Source organism: Stegodyphus dumicola, chromosome 3 (genome assembly GCF_044657685.1).
Source record: "Stegodyphus dumicola isolate Sdum_Otavi_A_Nest chromosome 3, ASM4465768v1".
Classification (NCBI taxonomy): domain Eukaryota; kingdom Metazoa; phylum Arthropoda; class Arachnida; order Araneae; family Eresidae; genus Stegodyphus; species Stegodyphus dumicola.
In genome coordinates, this window is record NC_140770.1 from 15,726,934 (window position 1) to 15,746,204 (window position 19,271).

Below are 19,271 nucleotides of genomic sequence, written 5' to 3' on the forward strand. Positions count from 1 at the left end.
ATATAATTGTTCTAACAGTCTGCAAAAAATAATAAGCCAGATCCAATTAGAAGATTAAGGAACAGCGCAGTCTGCAACATTAACTGAAATGCCTTAATTTTAGACTAGCTTATACCGTCCGTTATACATTAAACGCACATGCGCATAAAGTTTGTAGCTTTGTGGTCCAGATTATGGACGTCTGGATTACAGACTTTGTACTGTATATGACTTGGCCACTTAGAGGGTTAGAACACTCGTATAGTTTACATTTTATAATTAAGTGTACATTACCACAAAGTTTTATATTTGTATGCATTTTCTAGTAGGTGTATTTTTGTATAAACTGAACGAAATTAATTACAAATATTTTATCTTGTCCAAAAAAAATAAATCCATGAAAATGCTTACTCTCATTGCAAATAAGAGTGAATGGAGTTAATGACTTCACCCTTATTGACTAAACAAACTATTGTGAAATTCTTCATTAATTCTATGATGTATAATCAGGGCAAAAGCCTCTTAAGAATTAAAAATAAGAATAATAGGTGTATACCTACTTTTGCACATGCACACTGATTTACAAGATATGCAGATTACATCTGATTTGCAAAATTGCTTTTCATTGTATCAAAGCAGTATTATTTATAAACACAAAGTAGCACTTGAAGAATCAGTTTTGTTACTAAGCATATTATTTTGGGATCCCATTATTTATGTATAGTTTTAACGAACTTCCACCTAATATCAAAAATCAGGCTGTATCAGATAACATCAGAGTAAAGAATTGTACAAAATTGTGCCTTTATTATTGGAATAAAACAACTCAAATTTTTAAATATTCAAATATTAAATAATGTAATAAAATAATTCAAAGAGCTATACTAGTTTTCCATTTACACAATAAAATTTTTAAATGATATATTATAAACACAAAAATTAATTATTTCTGAAAAACGTAAAATTATTTTTTAAACTCTTAAAACTGAGAATATAAATTTAACTTTAAAGTAAATAAATACAATTTTTGTACCTCATAATGTTCATAATCTTCAAGATTAAAATTTTCAAAGTTGAAAAAACCATTCACCAAAGCCTGCAAAATAAATTTAATTATCATTATTGAATACAACAATATTGTACCATATTCTTTTTTTTAAATGCAACAATAAGAATCTATAAAGCAGAGATTTTAAAATTCGAAATTGAGGAAAAAAAGGACTTGCATAAATATTTAATAATTTTATAAATGGCTAAATGATTTACTTATACAAATAATGCTGCATTCTCTCTGTGATACTTAAATATTGTAAAATAACATTGTTTAGCTTTTTAATGAATTTAATTTCAGTTGCATGATTTTTTCTGCAAGTCGTGCAGAATTTTTTGCATTCTACAAATAATTTGAAAATCAATGCACTGCCAGATGAAATATTATGCAGTAACAATGATATTCAATTGAAATGTTATAAAGAAATTTTCTGGAGGAAGTTAATCATTTTGGTAGTAGTCTATTGAAATTGGTAGTAATTTTAAGGGCAGAAAATGTTCATAAATGGAAAAATAATATGAATTATAAGAAATACAAAAAATTGAGATGCATAAAAATAACTTGCTTTTTTAAATGACTAAAATTCTTTAATTGGAAGCTCAGCATGTTTAAACTAGCTCTCAATTTTTAATAAACTTAAAAAAAATAAAATGAAAAAAATCTGAAGGTTTCAGATTTAAAATTACATCCAAAGGGGCGTTTTTTTTTTTTAACATTTTGTCTGTTACCTTTACTTATTAAATATCATGTCCTTTGCACTTAAACCATAAAATTCAGTTCAAAAGCAGTATCGTAAAATAGTTTTAAACTGAGCATATCCTTTAGTATTTCTGATACAGAGTCTCACGAGATTAAGATAAAAATGTTTTTTCTGTACAATGTTGCCATTGCTCACTTTCAAATCCTTGAGTTTGTTAATCAAAAATTTGTTAAAGTTTTACAAAATATGAAATCGATAATAAAACAAATTCCATATTTGGGCTTCCACATTGGCCATATTCGCAATAGGATTACGTCATTCAAAATTGGATGGCTCTGTCTACCGTTGTTTTATCACAATGTGTGAAATATGCATACATTTATGCCAATTTTTCATTATTTAATTTCTTCAAATATAATGCAGGATTAAAATCACAATAACAATCTTGTATTTAGCATACATATATTAAAACACTCAATCGATTTCGAGGGCAGCTAAAGGTTCCTCCTCATCAGGAGAGCTGCCCTTGAAATCAATTGAGTGTTTTAATATATGTACGCTAAATACAAGGTTGTTATTGCGATTTTAATTGTCACATTGGCGTACTTCTCTTCTATTCTATAATGCAGGACTCTAACATTTGGTGGCAACAGTTTGAAAAGCGAAACAGACATTTATAATGAACCAATGCAGGAATGAAAACAATAATCCTTCAGGGATAAAACCCCTTTGGACTAATTATGTATGAAAATTGTATTTTTCTCACTGGCAGAATGCCTCAAAATGGATCCCAACATTTTGATATACATATTACAATCTTATGTCTCTAAAACAATATTTGGTACTTAAATATTATCCTGACAACCATGAAATTGTTTCAAACAGCATGATTTAGCCCCAGTTATGGATAAGCATGATGTAACAACACACTCATAACATCTGCGCTTTCTATTGATGTAACCTTGCATGATTCTTGATCAGTTACTTTTTGTTTTTATGAACAAGACATAAATTAACTGTCATTGGTGTATTTTGCCTTGCATTTAAAAAAAAATTATTAAAATTTGGGATCTACCCTCCACGGAGAACCTAGTAGTGAATTATTTTAAAAGTTATGGGATGCTACACCACCAAAAAAGTGTGTATCGGTGGATATGATATGGTTAGCTGAATATGACCGACAATGCAGTAATAGACTGGAACAATTGTCTGCGGGATACTCATAGCGTTTTAAATACAGCTTCTGTTAAAATTGAAGGCCAAATAAAATAAAAGAAATCTATGGAAGTTTTTTTACAAGGGAAAAAACAAGCGAGTTGAAGATTGATTGTTTATTAAATAAAGAAATGTTAGTTTCTTCAGAATGCCACAAGAACAACATTTGCAACTTTGGCAGGATTTCTGCCAATTTCCATGGTGCAATGGTAGCCAACTTTCACGGTCAATGGGATAATATATAAATGCACTATATTTTTCAGAGAAAATCTTTGTTTCATCATTTTTCGAAAGATGATTAATATAAATCAGTTTTCACATCAGTCTTTATACAAGCTTTAATTTCCTTCCCTTCAGCAAAGATCATTATTACAAAATAACATTTTTTTTAATCTTGAGAGGATAGATAATGAGCTAAAAAAAAATTCATAAAAATTGTTGTGAATACAAACTATAAAAAAATTATTTACTGAAAGTGGAAAACCATAGTTACCTTAGCATAACAATATTACAAAAGAGTCACAAATTGATCACTTTTAACTCTTCATTGTGAAAAAATAAACTTATTCATACCCACTATAATTAAAATCTTACCTGTTGAGTATATTGAATGGAAAAGAGCCAAAAGTGGAAAAACACTTTAACACTCTAGTTCTCTAATCAGAACGTTTACAGCTAATTCTGGCAACTTTCAAATAAATGTAAAACAAGTGTTGCCATGTATAATGGTGTAAATAAATGGAAAGAGATGGGGAAGTTCATCTTAAATGACATATTTTTAGAAGTGCCATTTTTGGCTGAAACATTATTTTATAGGGATTAATGATGTGCATTGTCAAGGAAGTTAAAAAGCAGTAAAATTCTGAATTGCCATGGGGATTAAATGGAGAAGAAAAATAGTTTTTACTCTTTTACTGAAAAGAAAAATAGTTTATTCAAAGAAATCATCGCAAGATTTCGCAGCCAATGACTCCAGTAGATCGAAAAATGCAGTAAGTGTTCCGCAGTCCTATTTTTAAAAAAATCACGCTCAATAGCCTTTTACAAGAATTGCAGAAAAGATGGGAAAGGGAAAGCACAGGGAGAACTTATAAGTTCTTTCCGAAAGTTACATGCTCAGTTAATACATGATACAGCAGAGCACAAACTCAATTCTAAACTGGCCATGGTCCCTTTCCACATTATCTTAAGAGATTCAGCAAACGAGCATCAGAATTGTGTGAATGTGGTGCGGTAGGTGATGCAGATCACTTCCTCTTCAACTGCCTACAAACCGAAAAACTGCATTTAAAAATGCCAGGCAGTGAATACTGGCCGCAATGGGCGAAGAATACCTGCAGCAACAATCAGATAAAAACTAAAATAGAGGAGGTAATCAGGCTATGCTCAGGAAGGTACTAAGAAATTCTTCCCCTCCCTTGAGAATTGTATCTTTGCAGCATAATTTTAATAGCAATTCAAAATACTACAACAACTGAAAATTCAACACTAGAAAAATAGCTCACCTAGAACACAAGTTTACTTTGATTATCTCAGTAAAAGTATTGTAAATATGAATTCAGATAATGTTTAAATGTACATGTAGCTGTCATGATTTTATGTAACTTGTACAAGACAATGTAATCAACATATCTATGCTTATACACAGTAGTATAAAAATAGGCCTTGTATGCCCATGTAATATTTAAATTTACATTTTTACACGGAGGAAACATTCCCTTCTGCCAGGATGACTAATAACACTGTAAGACTTTTACAACAAAGTCAGGTCAGTGGTTATCTCAGGCGGCGCTCAGTAGCTACATACTTATTGTGCCCAGAGCTAAGATAAGATAAAAAATATGCTGCTCCTTGTAATCATTTTAAAGTTGAAAATGAAAACACAATTAGCTAGCCGGCAGGTTATTTACAGCTAAAATATACAGGATGATTCAATATTATTGCAGATAATGATGTTTTATGGCAAACAAATTTTAGCTAATATGAACAAAAATCAATTTATTGTGCATTTCCTTTCCACGAGTATCATAATACGTTTTCACACACGGCAAGGAAAAGGCAATTAAGAAAAGGGGGGAAAGGAGGAGATGGAAGATTCAGAAAATCGTAGATCATGCCGGTTATCAGACCTGAATTTCGGACTTTATTTTGTGTATGCCTATAAAGAAAATATCATAATATGATATAGTTCCATGTTTGAGCAAGATCCTTTTATGACAACATCGGAATCACAGAAAGGCTTAATTCAGCTCAGTAAACCGTATTGGACCATATTCAGAAGATAGGATTGGTGTGGAAATATTCGAGATAGGTACTACATGAATCACAAGTCGGAAGAATTTGGACAATTGACTCGTCATATGCATATCTCTGCTAGTTCAGAACAAAATCGAGCCGTTCTTGAAATGGATAACTGGGGATGAAAAGTGGATTACCTACTTGCAAGGAAAAGGGCATATTGTGAGCCCGAAAAACCTAGCTGTTCCACCTCTAAACCAAATTTGACTCTGAATAAGAGAATCTTGTGCATATGGTAAGACATTCGAGGATCAATACATTATGAGGTTTTAAAACCAAATGAAAAGCTCAATTCGGAGAAGTATTGTCAGCAACTGGATAATTTAAAGACTACAGTCCAAGAAAAGAGGCTGGCAGTGTTCAATAAGAAAGACATCATACTGCACCAGGATAATGCTAGGCCATATATTGCTTTGGGAACTCGTCAAAAAATTGTAGAACTAGGCTGGGAAATTCTGTCGTATCCACCATATTCCCCGGAATTAAGATCTCCAATTACCAATTGTTTTTGTTCTTACAAAATTTTATGATGGGCAAAAAATTCAAAAATGAAGAAGATATCAAACAAGTACTGGTTCAATTTTTCGCATTAAAAGATATAACATTTTTCAAAAATGGGACATACAAACTACCCTCATGCTGGCAAGAAGTCATTAATAATAATGGCAATTATATTATTTAATAAAGTTATTTACTGTTAATACAGTAAAGTTAATAAAGTTTATTGACTGTAAGTATAATTTGTATTTTGTCTTATTCCAAAAATGTACAGAACTTTCCAGTAGACCAAATAAAAATTTTCTATATAAATGCTGAATTTTTAATTACCTTTTTCACGGCACGAAAACAATCCAAAAGTCCTAGATGATATGTAGAAGGACCAACAGATGCATCTCTACAAAAACAGAATAAAAAAAAATTTGATTTTTCATTTTACTCACAAAAATAAAATAAGAACGAAAAGGTAACCTCTTAACAAAATAAATAAATTACATACATATATAAAATAAAATGTGACCAAATAAAATACAACACAATATATTTCTGGCAAGTAGTAAAATAATTAATAAATAGCAACCATGTTTGAAACTTTACAAGTAAAGGAAATTTGAGGACTTCAAGTGGGAGTTAAATTTGTCATGGAATTATAAATACTACATAATAACACAAAAGAATTACATAATCCTCAAAATAATAACCTTGAGAGTGCTGATAGCAAAGGTACATATGTAAAAAAGCAAAGGTACTTATGTATTAGCCCATCAACTGGCCAGGTAGTGTAGTTTAGCCCAAATTATAGACAACTGTGTCATTTAGAATTCTGCAGTAATGATTGGTGACTGCCGACGATTGCCAAAATTTTGGCCAGTGGTCAACAGGATAATACAAAAATATCAAAGCGAGTTAACAAGATAATTTTTATCATAAGCAAAAAACTAAAAAAAAAATTCCAGTTTTCAATTCCCCCCCCTCTCCTAAAATAAACATTTCACAGTTCCTTTTTTGTTTATACATAGTAAGTTTTGAATTAAGCTCATACAGAGTAAGTTTTGCGAGTAAATTATTGGTTTCACTTTAAATTTATCCTTCCTATTTTCTCCTCCTTCAAATATGTTAAAAATTCATTTTAATTTTAGTGTAAATTTACATGCATTACTATTATTCATTATTATGACAATTAATAAACAACAATTTATCAGGGAGAGGAAAAACATTCTACAGGTGAGGGAGAACTGGGGCACTTGGTGTCTACCAGAGGTAAGCAAGTGCATGCCCCTCGTCCTCCGATATCCAGTGCTTATCAAAGAATTAAGGTGGTGTATTTAATTATGGCAAAGCACACTAGGGCTATCTGCCTAAGGGGAGGGATGCCTTTCGTGGAGGACTTTCTAAGGGAAACTGGCTCGTATACACGTTACACATGGGGAAAACCACGAAAACGCCCTTGCAGCCAGCCCATTCGCGGGATTCGAACCTCGGACCGAACTACCAGTGTTCAGCGTCTTTACCGCTCGGCCGCTGGTGGGCCTATCGAAGAATTAAAGGAGTTGGGTGAGAAACATGGCCTTACAAGGGCTAGGTGGCTCTACAATGGCTACAGATTTGGGGACAGAGTGTGCAACACACATATTGCAATGCATGTAAATATAACAGAGAACATAAAGCATAAAAGTAATACAATAAATAAATAGCACAATGTAAAATACATAAGTAGAAAATAGGTAAAAAAAAAATAAAATAAGTAGTGAAATGGGAAAGAGACAGCTGAGCGAGAGAAAGTCTTATATGACCTGGCAGATGTCATGTCCCAAGGCTGCAATCATGATAATAGTCTGACGTATCTTATGCACAATCACACGATTTTGTGTAATAAAGTGTTTGCGAGTGTCCACATCGCTGAAGCACTGACGTAGGTGAGTGGGCATTGATATATGTAGTGGTCTGGGAAGCCTTCTGCTCCGCAGACACAGGTGGCAGTTTTGGAAATGCCAAAGCAAAGGAAATAAACAGGAAATGGTCCATGGCCCGTGACAAAGTTGGTGATTTGTGGGACAGACACATGTCTTTGAGGGTTAACTTTTGGAAAGAAATCGTATGTATGTCTCTCGGTATTACTTAAGTCCCCTTCTTGTTGCCATTTTAGGGTAGCTTTTTGAAGCAGCTCCTTTTTTCAGGTAAGAGGGAGGTGCCAGAATATTGATTTCCTCTGCATTTATGTTGCTACTTGCCTCTTTAGCAAGTTTGTCGGCTGTTTCATTGCCTATCAGACCTGTGTGTGCTCTGACCCATACCAGTTGTACATGCTTATGGGCATTGCTTTGCAGAAGATGCTGTATGTTGACAATGAGTGGAGAGAAGTGGTTATGATTTATGACTGCCAGAAGAGTGAACATACTGTGTGAGTAAATAGTGATGAAAGGAGAGGGTGAAGCCAGAGTGTATTCAATAGCCACTGTTATGGCTAATGCTTCTGCCTCGAAAACGCTGTTCCAGGATTGTAGATAACCGTTCCAAGTGTGAATTATATGTGCATGTGTAGATAACCCTTCTAAGTGTAAATTATATAAAAACATTCCACAACTAGTAGTTGTAGAATTTTTTTTTTCCTGAAAGAAATAAGAACTTAGCTAATGTTTAACTACAGATATGTAGCCAAAGCCAACATAAATCTAATTAGTTGGCCCCTAAATATCGAATTAGCTAAAAAGCTATCAAGGCTGAGCACAGTAGCAGCTTAGAGCAGGGCTTCTTAAGCTTTTTCAGTCACGACCCTTTTTTATCACTGAGACTTTTTTTCGCAACCCCAGGGCCCCACATAGTATTTACGAAAATTTTGTAGGACCCCATATGCATTGCACATATGCGACACATGAGTGAAACTGCCAGTTTTTTTTCACTTGAACTGTAATATACTATTGCAGTTTTAAGTCATTAATTTCTAATTTTAAGACATAGAACAATAAGAAAATTTTAAATAAGAATTGACGAAATGGACAGTATCACATGCAAAGCAAGTAAAATGAACGTTTATATTATAAAAAGAATGCATCAAAATGTTTTTTGGTTTTTCTTTCTCTATATCTTTATCTATTTTCAGATACATTGTGTAAAAATATTTGGTAATTGTAAAATTATTATAGTAAGTTAAAGAAATATCACAACTGCTAAAATTTTTGGCAACCCTCTGCTGGAGGTCCCGCGTCCCACAGTTTAAAAAAACTCTGGCTTAGAGAGATGTGGCCAAAAGGCAAATGCACTCTAGTCAGAAACTCTGATGCTCTCTCCCGAAATCAGTGGAACTTCGACTTAAATACTACTTCTACTCATTTGCATTAAACACGATTCTAAAACACACTCTAGTAGCAAATTATAAGCTGAAATTAGGAGAGATAGGAAAGAAACTTTAACTTAAATAACTGTTAAAATCTTAGGATAAACCTTACAAACTGAAAGGTGCTGATAGAAGTTTAAAGTATAGTGTCTAGAATAATGTTGGGCATTCTGACAATTCTCCATAGTAATGCAGAATGTGAAAGGGTTTTCAGTGTTGCTACGAAAACAAGGACTAAATTTAGATCTAACACTAGTAATGACACATCAGCAAAAGCAGGCCTATGTGGCCATTGCTATGAAGAAAATTATGAAGTTTCTTAATGAAAGCAAAGTCTGCCACTATTAATAGCATTTGTATGAAAACTGATTAAAAGTATTATTTTTTGTTAAAAGATGCAAATAATAAAGATGTTTTTTACAAGTAAGTTTTTTTGCACTGTTTGCATTTAAGAATTAGTAACTGAGCTTTCAGATATTTATTTCAATTCATTATTAAAAATATTTTTTTATCATTTAAAAAGTATTTTTGACGTTTCGAACAATCTCTTGATTTTTGAATGTCTTAAGTTGGCAAGTATGAACTAGTCAAAACTATACATGTTAACATTTAACCTGCAAGGGGAGACAAAATATGCAAACAAAGCCAAAAGCTAAAATTAATAATACTACTTATAGTGCACAGTTAATTTATGATTTCACATGCATATATAAATGTACATATCTTGTACATAAATAATATATACATAACACTTTGATTTATCAAGAACCGAAAACCTTATCTTGAGCACATGTACATAAATTACAGTGCACCAACTAATGATTGAGTTCTTGGTGGATATGTGCCAGGATAGTTTCATTTTAGAGAAGAATAGAATTATTTCTAAGATTTTTCTTATCCTGCAGATACTGATGCTTTTTTTATTATTATTATTTACTGGAAATATTCTGATTCCCCCCCCCCTTTTTGTGGCACCTGTGCCTTGTAGTGTTTAAAAAAAGCACAGACAGCAGAAAAATCTTACCAAAACATTAAATAAAGTAATGAATCTCACTAAAACTGACTTCCCCCTCCCCCAAATAGTTTTGAATTTTTTCGCCTACATACAGAAGCATTGCAGGGATCAGCTTAATGTAGGTAGACAGTGGTATTCTTATATTCTTTTTACTTTCCATAAATATTAAGTTGGTAATTATGATATTGATAAAGCAGTTAAGAAGTTGACTCCATCGCAACATACTTTATATTAACAGTGAAATAGTGGTACTTTCTGATTATTCACATTCCTATTGAAAAGTTGCGAAAAAGTATTCATGAAGAAAAGCAGTATGTCAATAAAATAGTTACGAGGCAAAAGGCAAATCATGATGTCACCCAAAAATATTTATGTGGAAACCCACCTAAGCCATAGCAAATGTCTGTTTTGTTTGTGTGCAAAACCCAAGTAGTACAGATGCCAAATCGGTGAAATTCTCTGATATTTCTTAAAGCAAATACAGACTACTGTGTACATAGGTAGAACAAGAGCCCAGAAAAAAAGGATTTTTCCTAAAATGGCAAGTGTTTTATAACCTGATACTTCTAGCTTTTCTTTTTATTTTATTGGTTGATTGCACTTACAAGGAATTCTTAAGGAATTAATACTATATTCTGCGCTGATCCCTGCAATGCATGCATATATGTATATGTGCATGTGTGCATATACGTGTATACGCACACACTCATACGTAAATTTCTGAATCCGATCCTAACAACAGAAAAACACAGAAATATATACATAATAGAAGCATCATAATAATGACTATGTGGCCTGCATATGCTTGGTATGTCATATACTTGCACAAAGCAATTGCTAATTTTAGAGACAAAGCCTTCAGTAGAATCATCTGCATCTCATAAATTAGATCTGTTGTTATTAGGATGCATGTATTACAGTTGCTAGTCAATCATTTAAACAATTCCTATAAATATTGAACATTATTTCTATTTAAATATGCATGATTAAATTAATTTTCTAGTTTTCTCATTTACATTTCACTTAAATTTTTCATTTCAATTCCAGAATGTGTAAAACAACAAAACCAATGAGCAATCATGAGGAGTTAGGAATCATCACAATTAGAAATTTGTTTCTGGCCTATACATTTGTTACACATTTCAGAATTTTTCACACAATTCCTGTTTTTGCAACTTCTAATTTTAAAAAATATCCATTTGGAAATTAAAATTTACAAATGCAAGTAAATATTTATGCATGTGGGAAAATCTGCCGAGTATCACTTTATAATGCACAGAAATTAAATAATAATATTTTCAGAATTTTTTACTACTATATTCAATAAAAGATTAAAGTTAAGGTTCAAAATAAACAATTAATAAAAGCTTCAACACTTTCTTGTTATCCAGACTAGATTTAAAAATATATGTATGCATGCATGCATATATGTATATGTGCATGTGTGCATATACGTGTATACGCACACACACATACGTAAATTTCTGAATCCGAACCTGACAACAGAAAAATACCAAATCTTCGTAAATATATTACATATCATATATCACATAAATTTCAAATTATTTATATACCTAAATGAAAGAAATGGTGGACTACCACCAAAGATGAGGGGTCTATATGCTTCTTCAGGGGATTTTCCATGCTGAATGATCTAAAAAGAACAAAAAATTAAATAAATCAATGTTTCAAGCTATAATGATATAATTTGAAACCATAACACATTAATTTTAATTTATATTACTATACATTCTTTTTTAATTAATCAAATAACTTACTTGTTCCTTTGTCCTCCCCTCCCCCAAAAACAATCTTTACATATTAATCAAGTGTCAAAGATAAAGACAGAAATTAGGTACAGAGGATCAGGTAAAAATATATAAAATAAAGACTTTGTATAGTTATCGAATTTAATAAACCTTACTAAATCTAATTAAAAATTTGTCATTTGACAAGTATATGAAAAATTTTACAAACATAAGATGACTTGCTATATTTCTGGACAACTTTGTCTTTCAGAAGTAGTTACCACAAAAATGCTTCTCTACACAAATTTAATAATACGCATGTATTTTACATTTATACCAAGAAATACACAAGTCAGTTTATGAATTTTATAATTCCATAAAACCTTATTCATTTAATAAAAATCTATATAGCATCTGCATTTCTTATATGTAGCTATAATAAATATTATAAAACAAATGTGATACTACAATACTGTAGCCATTTTTATATAGAGATCAGATCATTTAGTTAGAGCACATAATCAGAGTGCTATCTATACTTCTGAGAAAAAGTGTTTCCTATCCCCCCCCTTCAGATGCAATTTACCTAGAAGTTTCTGCTATACAAACAAGCTCCCTCTATTTGTATTAAGTACTTTCAATCACAACTACTGTCCTCACAATTATGCAAAATAGAACCAGGGCAGATATTAAGACAGTTTGCTAAGTGGTGCAGATGCTGTAGGTGCCAAATTTTGCTGTCAAGTGCCTTCCTAAATTCTAAAAATTTTGCAGTTCTGCCTGTCTCATGCGTCTAAAATTCTAAAAATTTTGCATATCCCTAAATTTGTTCGATTTTTTCTAAATTCTAAAACTTTTGCCCCCTTTATTCTGCTGCCTAGGGCGGTAGCAGAGGTTACACAGGATCTGGTGTCACACTCTTAATTTAAATCTTGAAAATTTAATGATCAAAGAAGTATCTAGAATACTAATACCACTCATAATACAAATTTAAAATAATTTTAATGTATGTTTACATAGCTTTGAAAATACCATATATGATAAAATGGAATTTTAAGAGACAGAGGATATACAGATAAGCAAATTTTTTTGAATACTTCGCATATTATTTTATTCTTTTACACAAATATGGTGAATGCAAGAAATGCTAATAGAATGAGACCTGAAAAGAAATAAAGTATAAAAAGCATACCTTTATTTTATATTAAAGTTTGAAAAAAAATTTTAATGAAAATAATACCAACTTAAATAGCGCGTATTAGTTTACATTTTCAATATGCACACAAGGTAATATAAATACTGACCTAAAATACAATGTTTATTTTGCATAACATCGATGAATTACAGCTTCACCGAAATAAATATACAAAAATATTTGGTTATATGTTAAACATGAAACTGTTTGCTATAAAATAATCAAAAAATAAATCGTAAGTCAGTTTCAAGAATATTACGAACACATTATTAAAGTATGCAATGATGAATATTGAATTCCGATATTAAAAAATACATACAGCTATGCAGGATTATAAAAAGCGTGTTAAGCAATTTTAATTGTACACCTTTGTCCTGCTTTGGAAAGGTAACAAAAAATAACGAAGCGGGTAAAGCTTTTGAAAAAGGCGCTGGCTGAGATATAACCAAAGAATATTCTTTGATACAACCGCGTGACATACATTTTTAACATAAACAACATCAACCGCACAACACTTTTCATTGGTGGAGAACCAGAGTTAAATTATGACACTGCTAAGGCGAACAAACCACCTTATTGCAAACTTCCGGTTGTTTAAAAAGCGGACAACTATGTAGTCCTTCGTAATCTTGCCTGAGTTATTCGCCAGAATGAATTATTTTTTTATCCGCACAACTTTTTGTCTAAAGTCTTTTTAAAATTTGAACAACTATCATAACAGTGATATGGTTTCATTGTGTTCCAGAAGAAAAGGCATTCAAATAGAATTTCAGACTGATGTTAAATGCTTAGACATGTATGAAATATATAAAAGTCTAATTTTCTAATTCTCTTGGTGTTGTATCCCCCTGTATGGAAATGCATCTACTAATGGCAATTCAAGTTTATACTCAGATATCGAGTTTTAGTAATTGACTCTAATTTATCATCACCAAGGTAAAAACGAGATCTTATTCTTGAATTAAAATTTTATTTTATTTCTAGAGCTGTTAATAATTTACTTTATATATCGACTGACATAACTAAGCATAACTGACATCCCAGTGAAAACTGTATCATATATATATAAATACAGTTGCACATATTATGTTACAGAGATATTTGTTAATTAATTTTTGAATATCATTGCATGAAATTTACCTGCCTAGGGAACCGAGCCGTGGAAACCTGTACGATTGCACCGAACGGCGATGGCGGCAGAATATTCAGAATTTAAAAAAAAGCACCAAACAACAAACTTTTTAGAATTTAAGCAACATTTACAACTCCTAAAGTGTGCACCTATCTTAGAGGCAAAACCCCTAACGCCAGCCCTGCCTTCGTAGTGGAAATATGAAACTAAGTATTTAGTTCACCCCCCATCATGATAGCTAATAATGATATGTGGACCTACAAGTGTACGTCAAGCGCTTGGCCTGCATGACGATTGTTCCTTTTGTTACATGGAATGCGTATAGCAGTAAATAAGGCATTTTATTAGAAAATGATAAATTTAAGAAGAGACAGAAAAGGAAGCAATTCAGTTATAAATCTTGAAACTGATCTGTTATAAATTCAGTTGAAACCACAAAACAGAGGTGAAATATGCAAAAATCTTCAGAACTTTCCACCGCAAGAATGAATTTCTTCAAGGTTATGTGAAAGCAAACTATAACAAAATGTTTTTAGATTAGAAGCTGGCTGAGTAACAGTCTTACTCAGTATAACAAGAGCATTTAAAGATGACAGTTGCAATTCGTATGTATCAACCAATACTAAAGAAAAGTAGAATGATGCAAATGATAAAGAATTCAATATCGTACAAATTATTATTTCAACCTTGAAAGCAATGTAATTTGAAATCGAAAATACTTTGCTGTCGTGATGAAACTAATAATTGCTAAAACAGCATATGTTTTCATTGCTGATCAATTATGACATTAAAAGTAATAATTTGCATAGAAATTCAGTATAGAAAACTTTAGAATCAAGAAAGAAACAATCCAGTATATATGGAAAAGTCATCCACTGAGAGCAATTCTTATGATCTTTGTTGAAACAAATACACTGCTGGCCATTAAAATTGCTACATTAGGAAGGAAAGCGAATAGCATATCTTACTTATTATTTATATACAGTATAAAGGAAGGAAGGATTAAATTTGCACGTGATTTTGGGTGCGCAGTGTGCAGAATTCAGTACACAGAGCTCCTAACGCTGGCAGCAACAACGGTTGAAATTCGGCTGGCCATCGAAACGAACTGAGCTTGAATAACCAATTCGGGTACTTCACTCTATGAGGCTTCATCTCTGTGCCAGGGGTCATCAATCATAGTGACTCGCAAAGGATTGTCTGTCAGTCTCACAGCAAACCTTGACCAAATGTTCTCAATGAGTGAAAGCTCTGGAGAACGTGCTGGTCAGAGCAATGGTTGAATCCCCTCTGTATCATGGAACGTTAAGACAGCACAAACAACATGCGATCACACTTTGTCTTGTTTGAAAATGGCGTCAATAAAGCCTCGAAGATAGGCCTTTGACACTTCAGAAATGTAATGGCGGCTGTCCACACTGCCAGCTATTCGAACAAGAGGTGGCAGGGATTTGTACCCAAAGGACCTACACGCGTACGTTAAGCGCTGGGCCCGCATGACGTTTCTATGAGCAAGCTCTGTTAATAGAATGTTTTCTGCAGAATCTCCTCTCGTTCCTGTGCTAAGTCTTTAAATGCGACAGTGGAAAACTACCCTTTAACTTCTCACCACTTGCGTTCCAATCATACATTCTATGACGAATATTGCTTGTATAGCTGCCTCCTATCACTTGTTCAGATTCATCCTGTATTGTTTCAATTTTGCATAGAGATTCTTCTTTCATAGAGTAGGAAAACGTATACATGAATTTGGAGTTTGGATTTACTACATAATGGCAGAGTGCACTAGGACTAATTTTCCTAAATGAAGGGATGCCTTGGTGGATGATCTTTCTAAGGAAAACTCGCCCATATCCACGTAACACATATGCAAAATCACGAACACATCCATGCAGCCAGCCCCTTCACCAGAATTTGAAGCCCAACTGGACTACCAGTTGGTCTTATCTCTTCGACCGGTATTATGTAAATCTATACCTGCAAATTATTGTTGTCGTCACTTCATTACTGACTGACGTTATCAAGAAAATTTATATTTTATTTATATTTACACTATCCAATAGGGCTATTATTTTGCTACAGGAACAAATATATCAGAAGAAAATTAATTAGAAATGGCAGATCTTAAAAACTATTATTGCGTGCGTACGGATTTGTAATAGATTGAAAGCACACAGAAAAAAGATAGCTTGATAAAATTTATTTTCCCAAAAGAACACGTTACAGTTACAACACTGGAACTTTTCACAAAAGCACTCGTATAGCTCTTCTCAGTATGACAGAACAGAATCAGTTACACTTCAGACTGCTAAGAACGTTAAACACAACGTAGTGCAAAACACATCTAAAAGGACAGAGCTCTCGACACTTCAAAGTCAGAGCTGAATTAAAAACTTGGAGCTGATACTCTCTCCGGTCTTATATAGTTTTCCCTGGACCGCCGAAAATTCTCTAGTACCTTCCATTTATCGAAATTACTGGAAACGGTTAAAGTTACATTTAACGGCCGAATACGGTAACAGTTACATATAGGTATAAATCACAGTTCTTCAGTTACAGTATCAATTAGTTATAGAGGAACCAGACCCAAATGTCGCTAAGTTTGGCGACTTCTAGAAATTTTTTGCCAAATTTCGTGACAAAAATTAATCGCGAAAACCATCACCAGCTTGGTCCAATTTACCGAGGTAGCTCTTTACCTCAAAGCCCCTGAAATGCCCAGGGGCAAATTGTCCCTGAAAACGTATTTTTCCGAAAGAGCGCCATCTCTTGAGGCATTTTAGATTGCCTTATTCAAAAGCTACTACAGTTTAACCTCTAATTTCATTAGCAGATATTTATATATATAAGAAATATTTTGGCAGTCGGGCACACAAATAGAGTTTGGCCGAAATGATAACACAGAAGAAGTTAATTGTTTTGATTCCACATCTTTTAAACCCTCCTCAAAAACAAGAGGCCGAAATGTAAAATACTCGTATAAAAAACACGATGGCTTAGCTCTATGCCAACAAGCCACCTCTAGTTAACTTTCCGCAATTTCACGATCTCCCCCCAGACCAGTACTTTCGAGAACAGTCCAGCCTATTACGTAACCGCTTCTATAAATAGAGAACTCGCGCCATTTTGCGTCAGAGAGATCGCTTTCTTCCTCTCAGGCACTCAGCGGTTTGTCCTTATCTTGAATATTTTTTGCGTTTTCAGGCAATGTAATTATCCACAGGAATATCACTTTTGGATCCATCAAAAAAAGCAAATTGGAATTTTGTTGCGTCGATAGTGGCTATTGATTCTTGCGTTGTCTGCATTTTTGAAGCACCAATAATCAGTTTGCACAAAACTCAGATTTGAAGCACCACATTTCGTAGCTGACGAAGAAAAGCAAAGCACAAGAAGATTCGCAGATGACTTACACTTGATGTCCTCGAACCGCTATACGGTAGACTGGTAGAAGATGAATTTAGAAGAATAAATCCAGAGGAGCTTTTTCCACGCAGAAAATATCCTACCGGCTAATTAATAAGCTGTAATATTTTGGCAGTTGGGTACACGAATGAAGCTTGGCAGAAATGATGACACAGAAGAAGTTAACTATTTTGATTCCACATCTTTATTCAATTGAAAGGCATATTATCACTCTTTACTAAATAAAATTCAATCGTCATAATATTCTAACAAAGGAATGCAAATGTGAGCAACAGCATAGGTCTTAATAGCAGAGGGTGAAAGCGCAAAATGGCGCGAGTTCTCTATTTATAGAAGCGATTACGTAATAGGCTGGAAATTTCTCGAAAGTACTGGTCTGGAGGAGGGGGGGAGATCTTGAAATTGCGGAAAGTTAACTAGAGGTGGCTTGTTCGCATAGAGCAACTTTGCTCTTGTTCGTCTTCGCTGATGGTCTTCCATAGGACTCCGGTACTTCTAATCTTGGAAATTAAGCCCTGCTGTGACTCTTCTGGGAATATGCCTTAACTAAGGAGCCACTGCAAAATTTAATGCTTGATCAGCCCTGCGAACAGTCAAAACTTCCAACTTGAACAGCGTTGTTGGTCTTCTGAGAGACAGTTCATAATGCTGAAGGAATCCATCCATCCAGAGTGTGATACTTTGAATTCCTCTGGGAATATGCCCTAACTGAGCTGCCATTGCAAAGGTACATGCTTGAATATCAGCGCTGTGAACACTCAAAACTTCCAACATGAACAGCGTTGTTGGTCTTCTGAGAGACAGTTCATATTGCTGAAGGAATCCATTCATCCAGAGTGTGATGCTTCGAATTCCTCTGGGAATATGCCCTAACTGAGCTGCCATTGCAAAGGTACATGCTTGAATATCAGCCCTGCGAACAGTCAAAACTTCCAACTTGAACAGCGTTGTTGGTCTTCTGAGAGACAGTTCGCATAGAGTAAAGCCATCGTTTTTACTTCCTAGTATGAAGTAAAAAGGAAGTATTGTAATCTCGAAAAGTTTCAGGCCGCATATTTCAACGAAAGCCGCTATCGAATGCAATTTAACGATGTTTTTGCATGATATCTGTACGTAAGGACAGAATAAAATACTTTTTTCCTCCAAAAAAATTATAAAACTGCTTTAAAACGAATTCTGAAGAAAATTTTTCGTGGCGTCTGTACGAACGTACGTACGTACGTATCTCGCATAACTCAAAAACGAGTAGCCTCAGAACGTTGAAATTTTGTATATCGGACTGCTATAACATGTAGATGGGCACCTCGTATTTTGGTTGCAATCGGACGACCCAAACGTATATAAATACATTTATATATATATCCACTCTGTTACCCGGTTCAGTGATCTCAGTTTCTTTACTCTTATATGTTTGTAAATTGTACATTTTTGGCTTTAAAATGCTTGACTTAAATTGTTCTTATCTTCAGGTTAAGGTTTTTATGCCTTTAGTAAATCTCTATGCAATATTTTTAGAATTATCAACAATTTTAAGTTGTTTAAGTGCCGCTAAGCCTAATAATAGTTTTGATGGCGGCCATTCCTTGTTTACATTTGAAACGGCAGGATAGTGGATTTGTTGCCAATCTAGAGAAACTTAGCTACGCAACAACAAAGATCACGCCTTCATTTATTATTTAA

The 19,271-nt window shown here is 33.3% G+C and overlaps 1 protein-coding gene across 2 annotated transcripts in view; it reads right to left on the reverse strand.

Annotated features, from left to right (window-relative positions):
* Positions 1-19,271, reverse strand: part of LOC118190868 (dual specificity protein phosphatase CDC14C-like) — a 405,013-nt gene that overhangs the window by 60,734 nt on the left and 325,008 nt on the right. For both annotated transcript variants that reach the window (XM_085812594.1, XM_085812595.1), the window contains exons 5-7: positions 11,665-11,744; positions 6,072-6,138; positions 1,013-1,075 (exon numbers count right to left, since the gene is read on the reverse strand). In XM_085812594.1, coding sequence (XP_085668720.1) covers positions 1,013-1,075; positions 6,072-6,138; positions 11,665-11,744 — 210 coding nt within the window. The remainder of the gene's footprint in view (positions 1-1,012; positions 1,076-6,071; positions 6,139-11,664; positions 11,745-19,271) is intronic.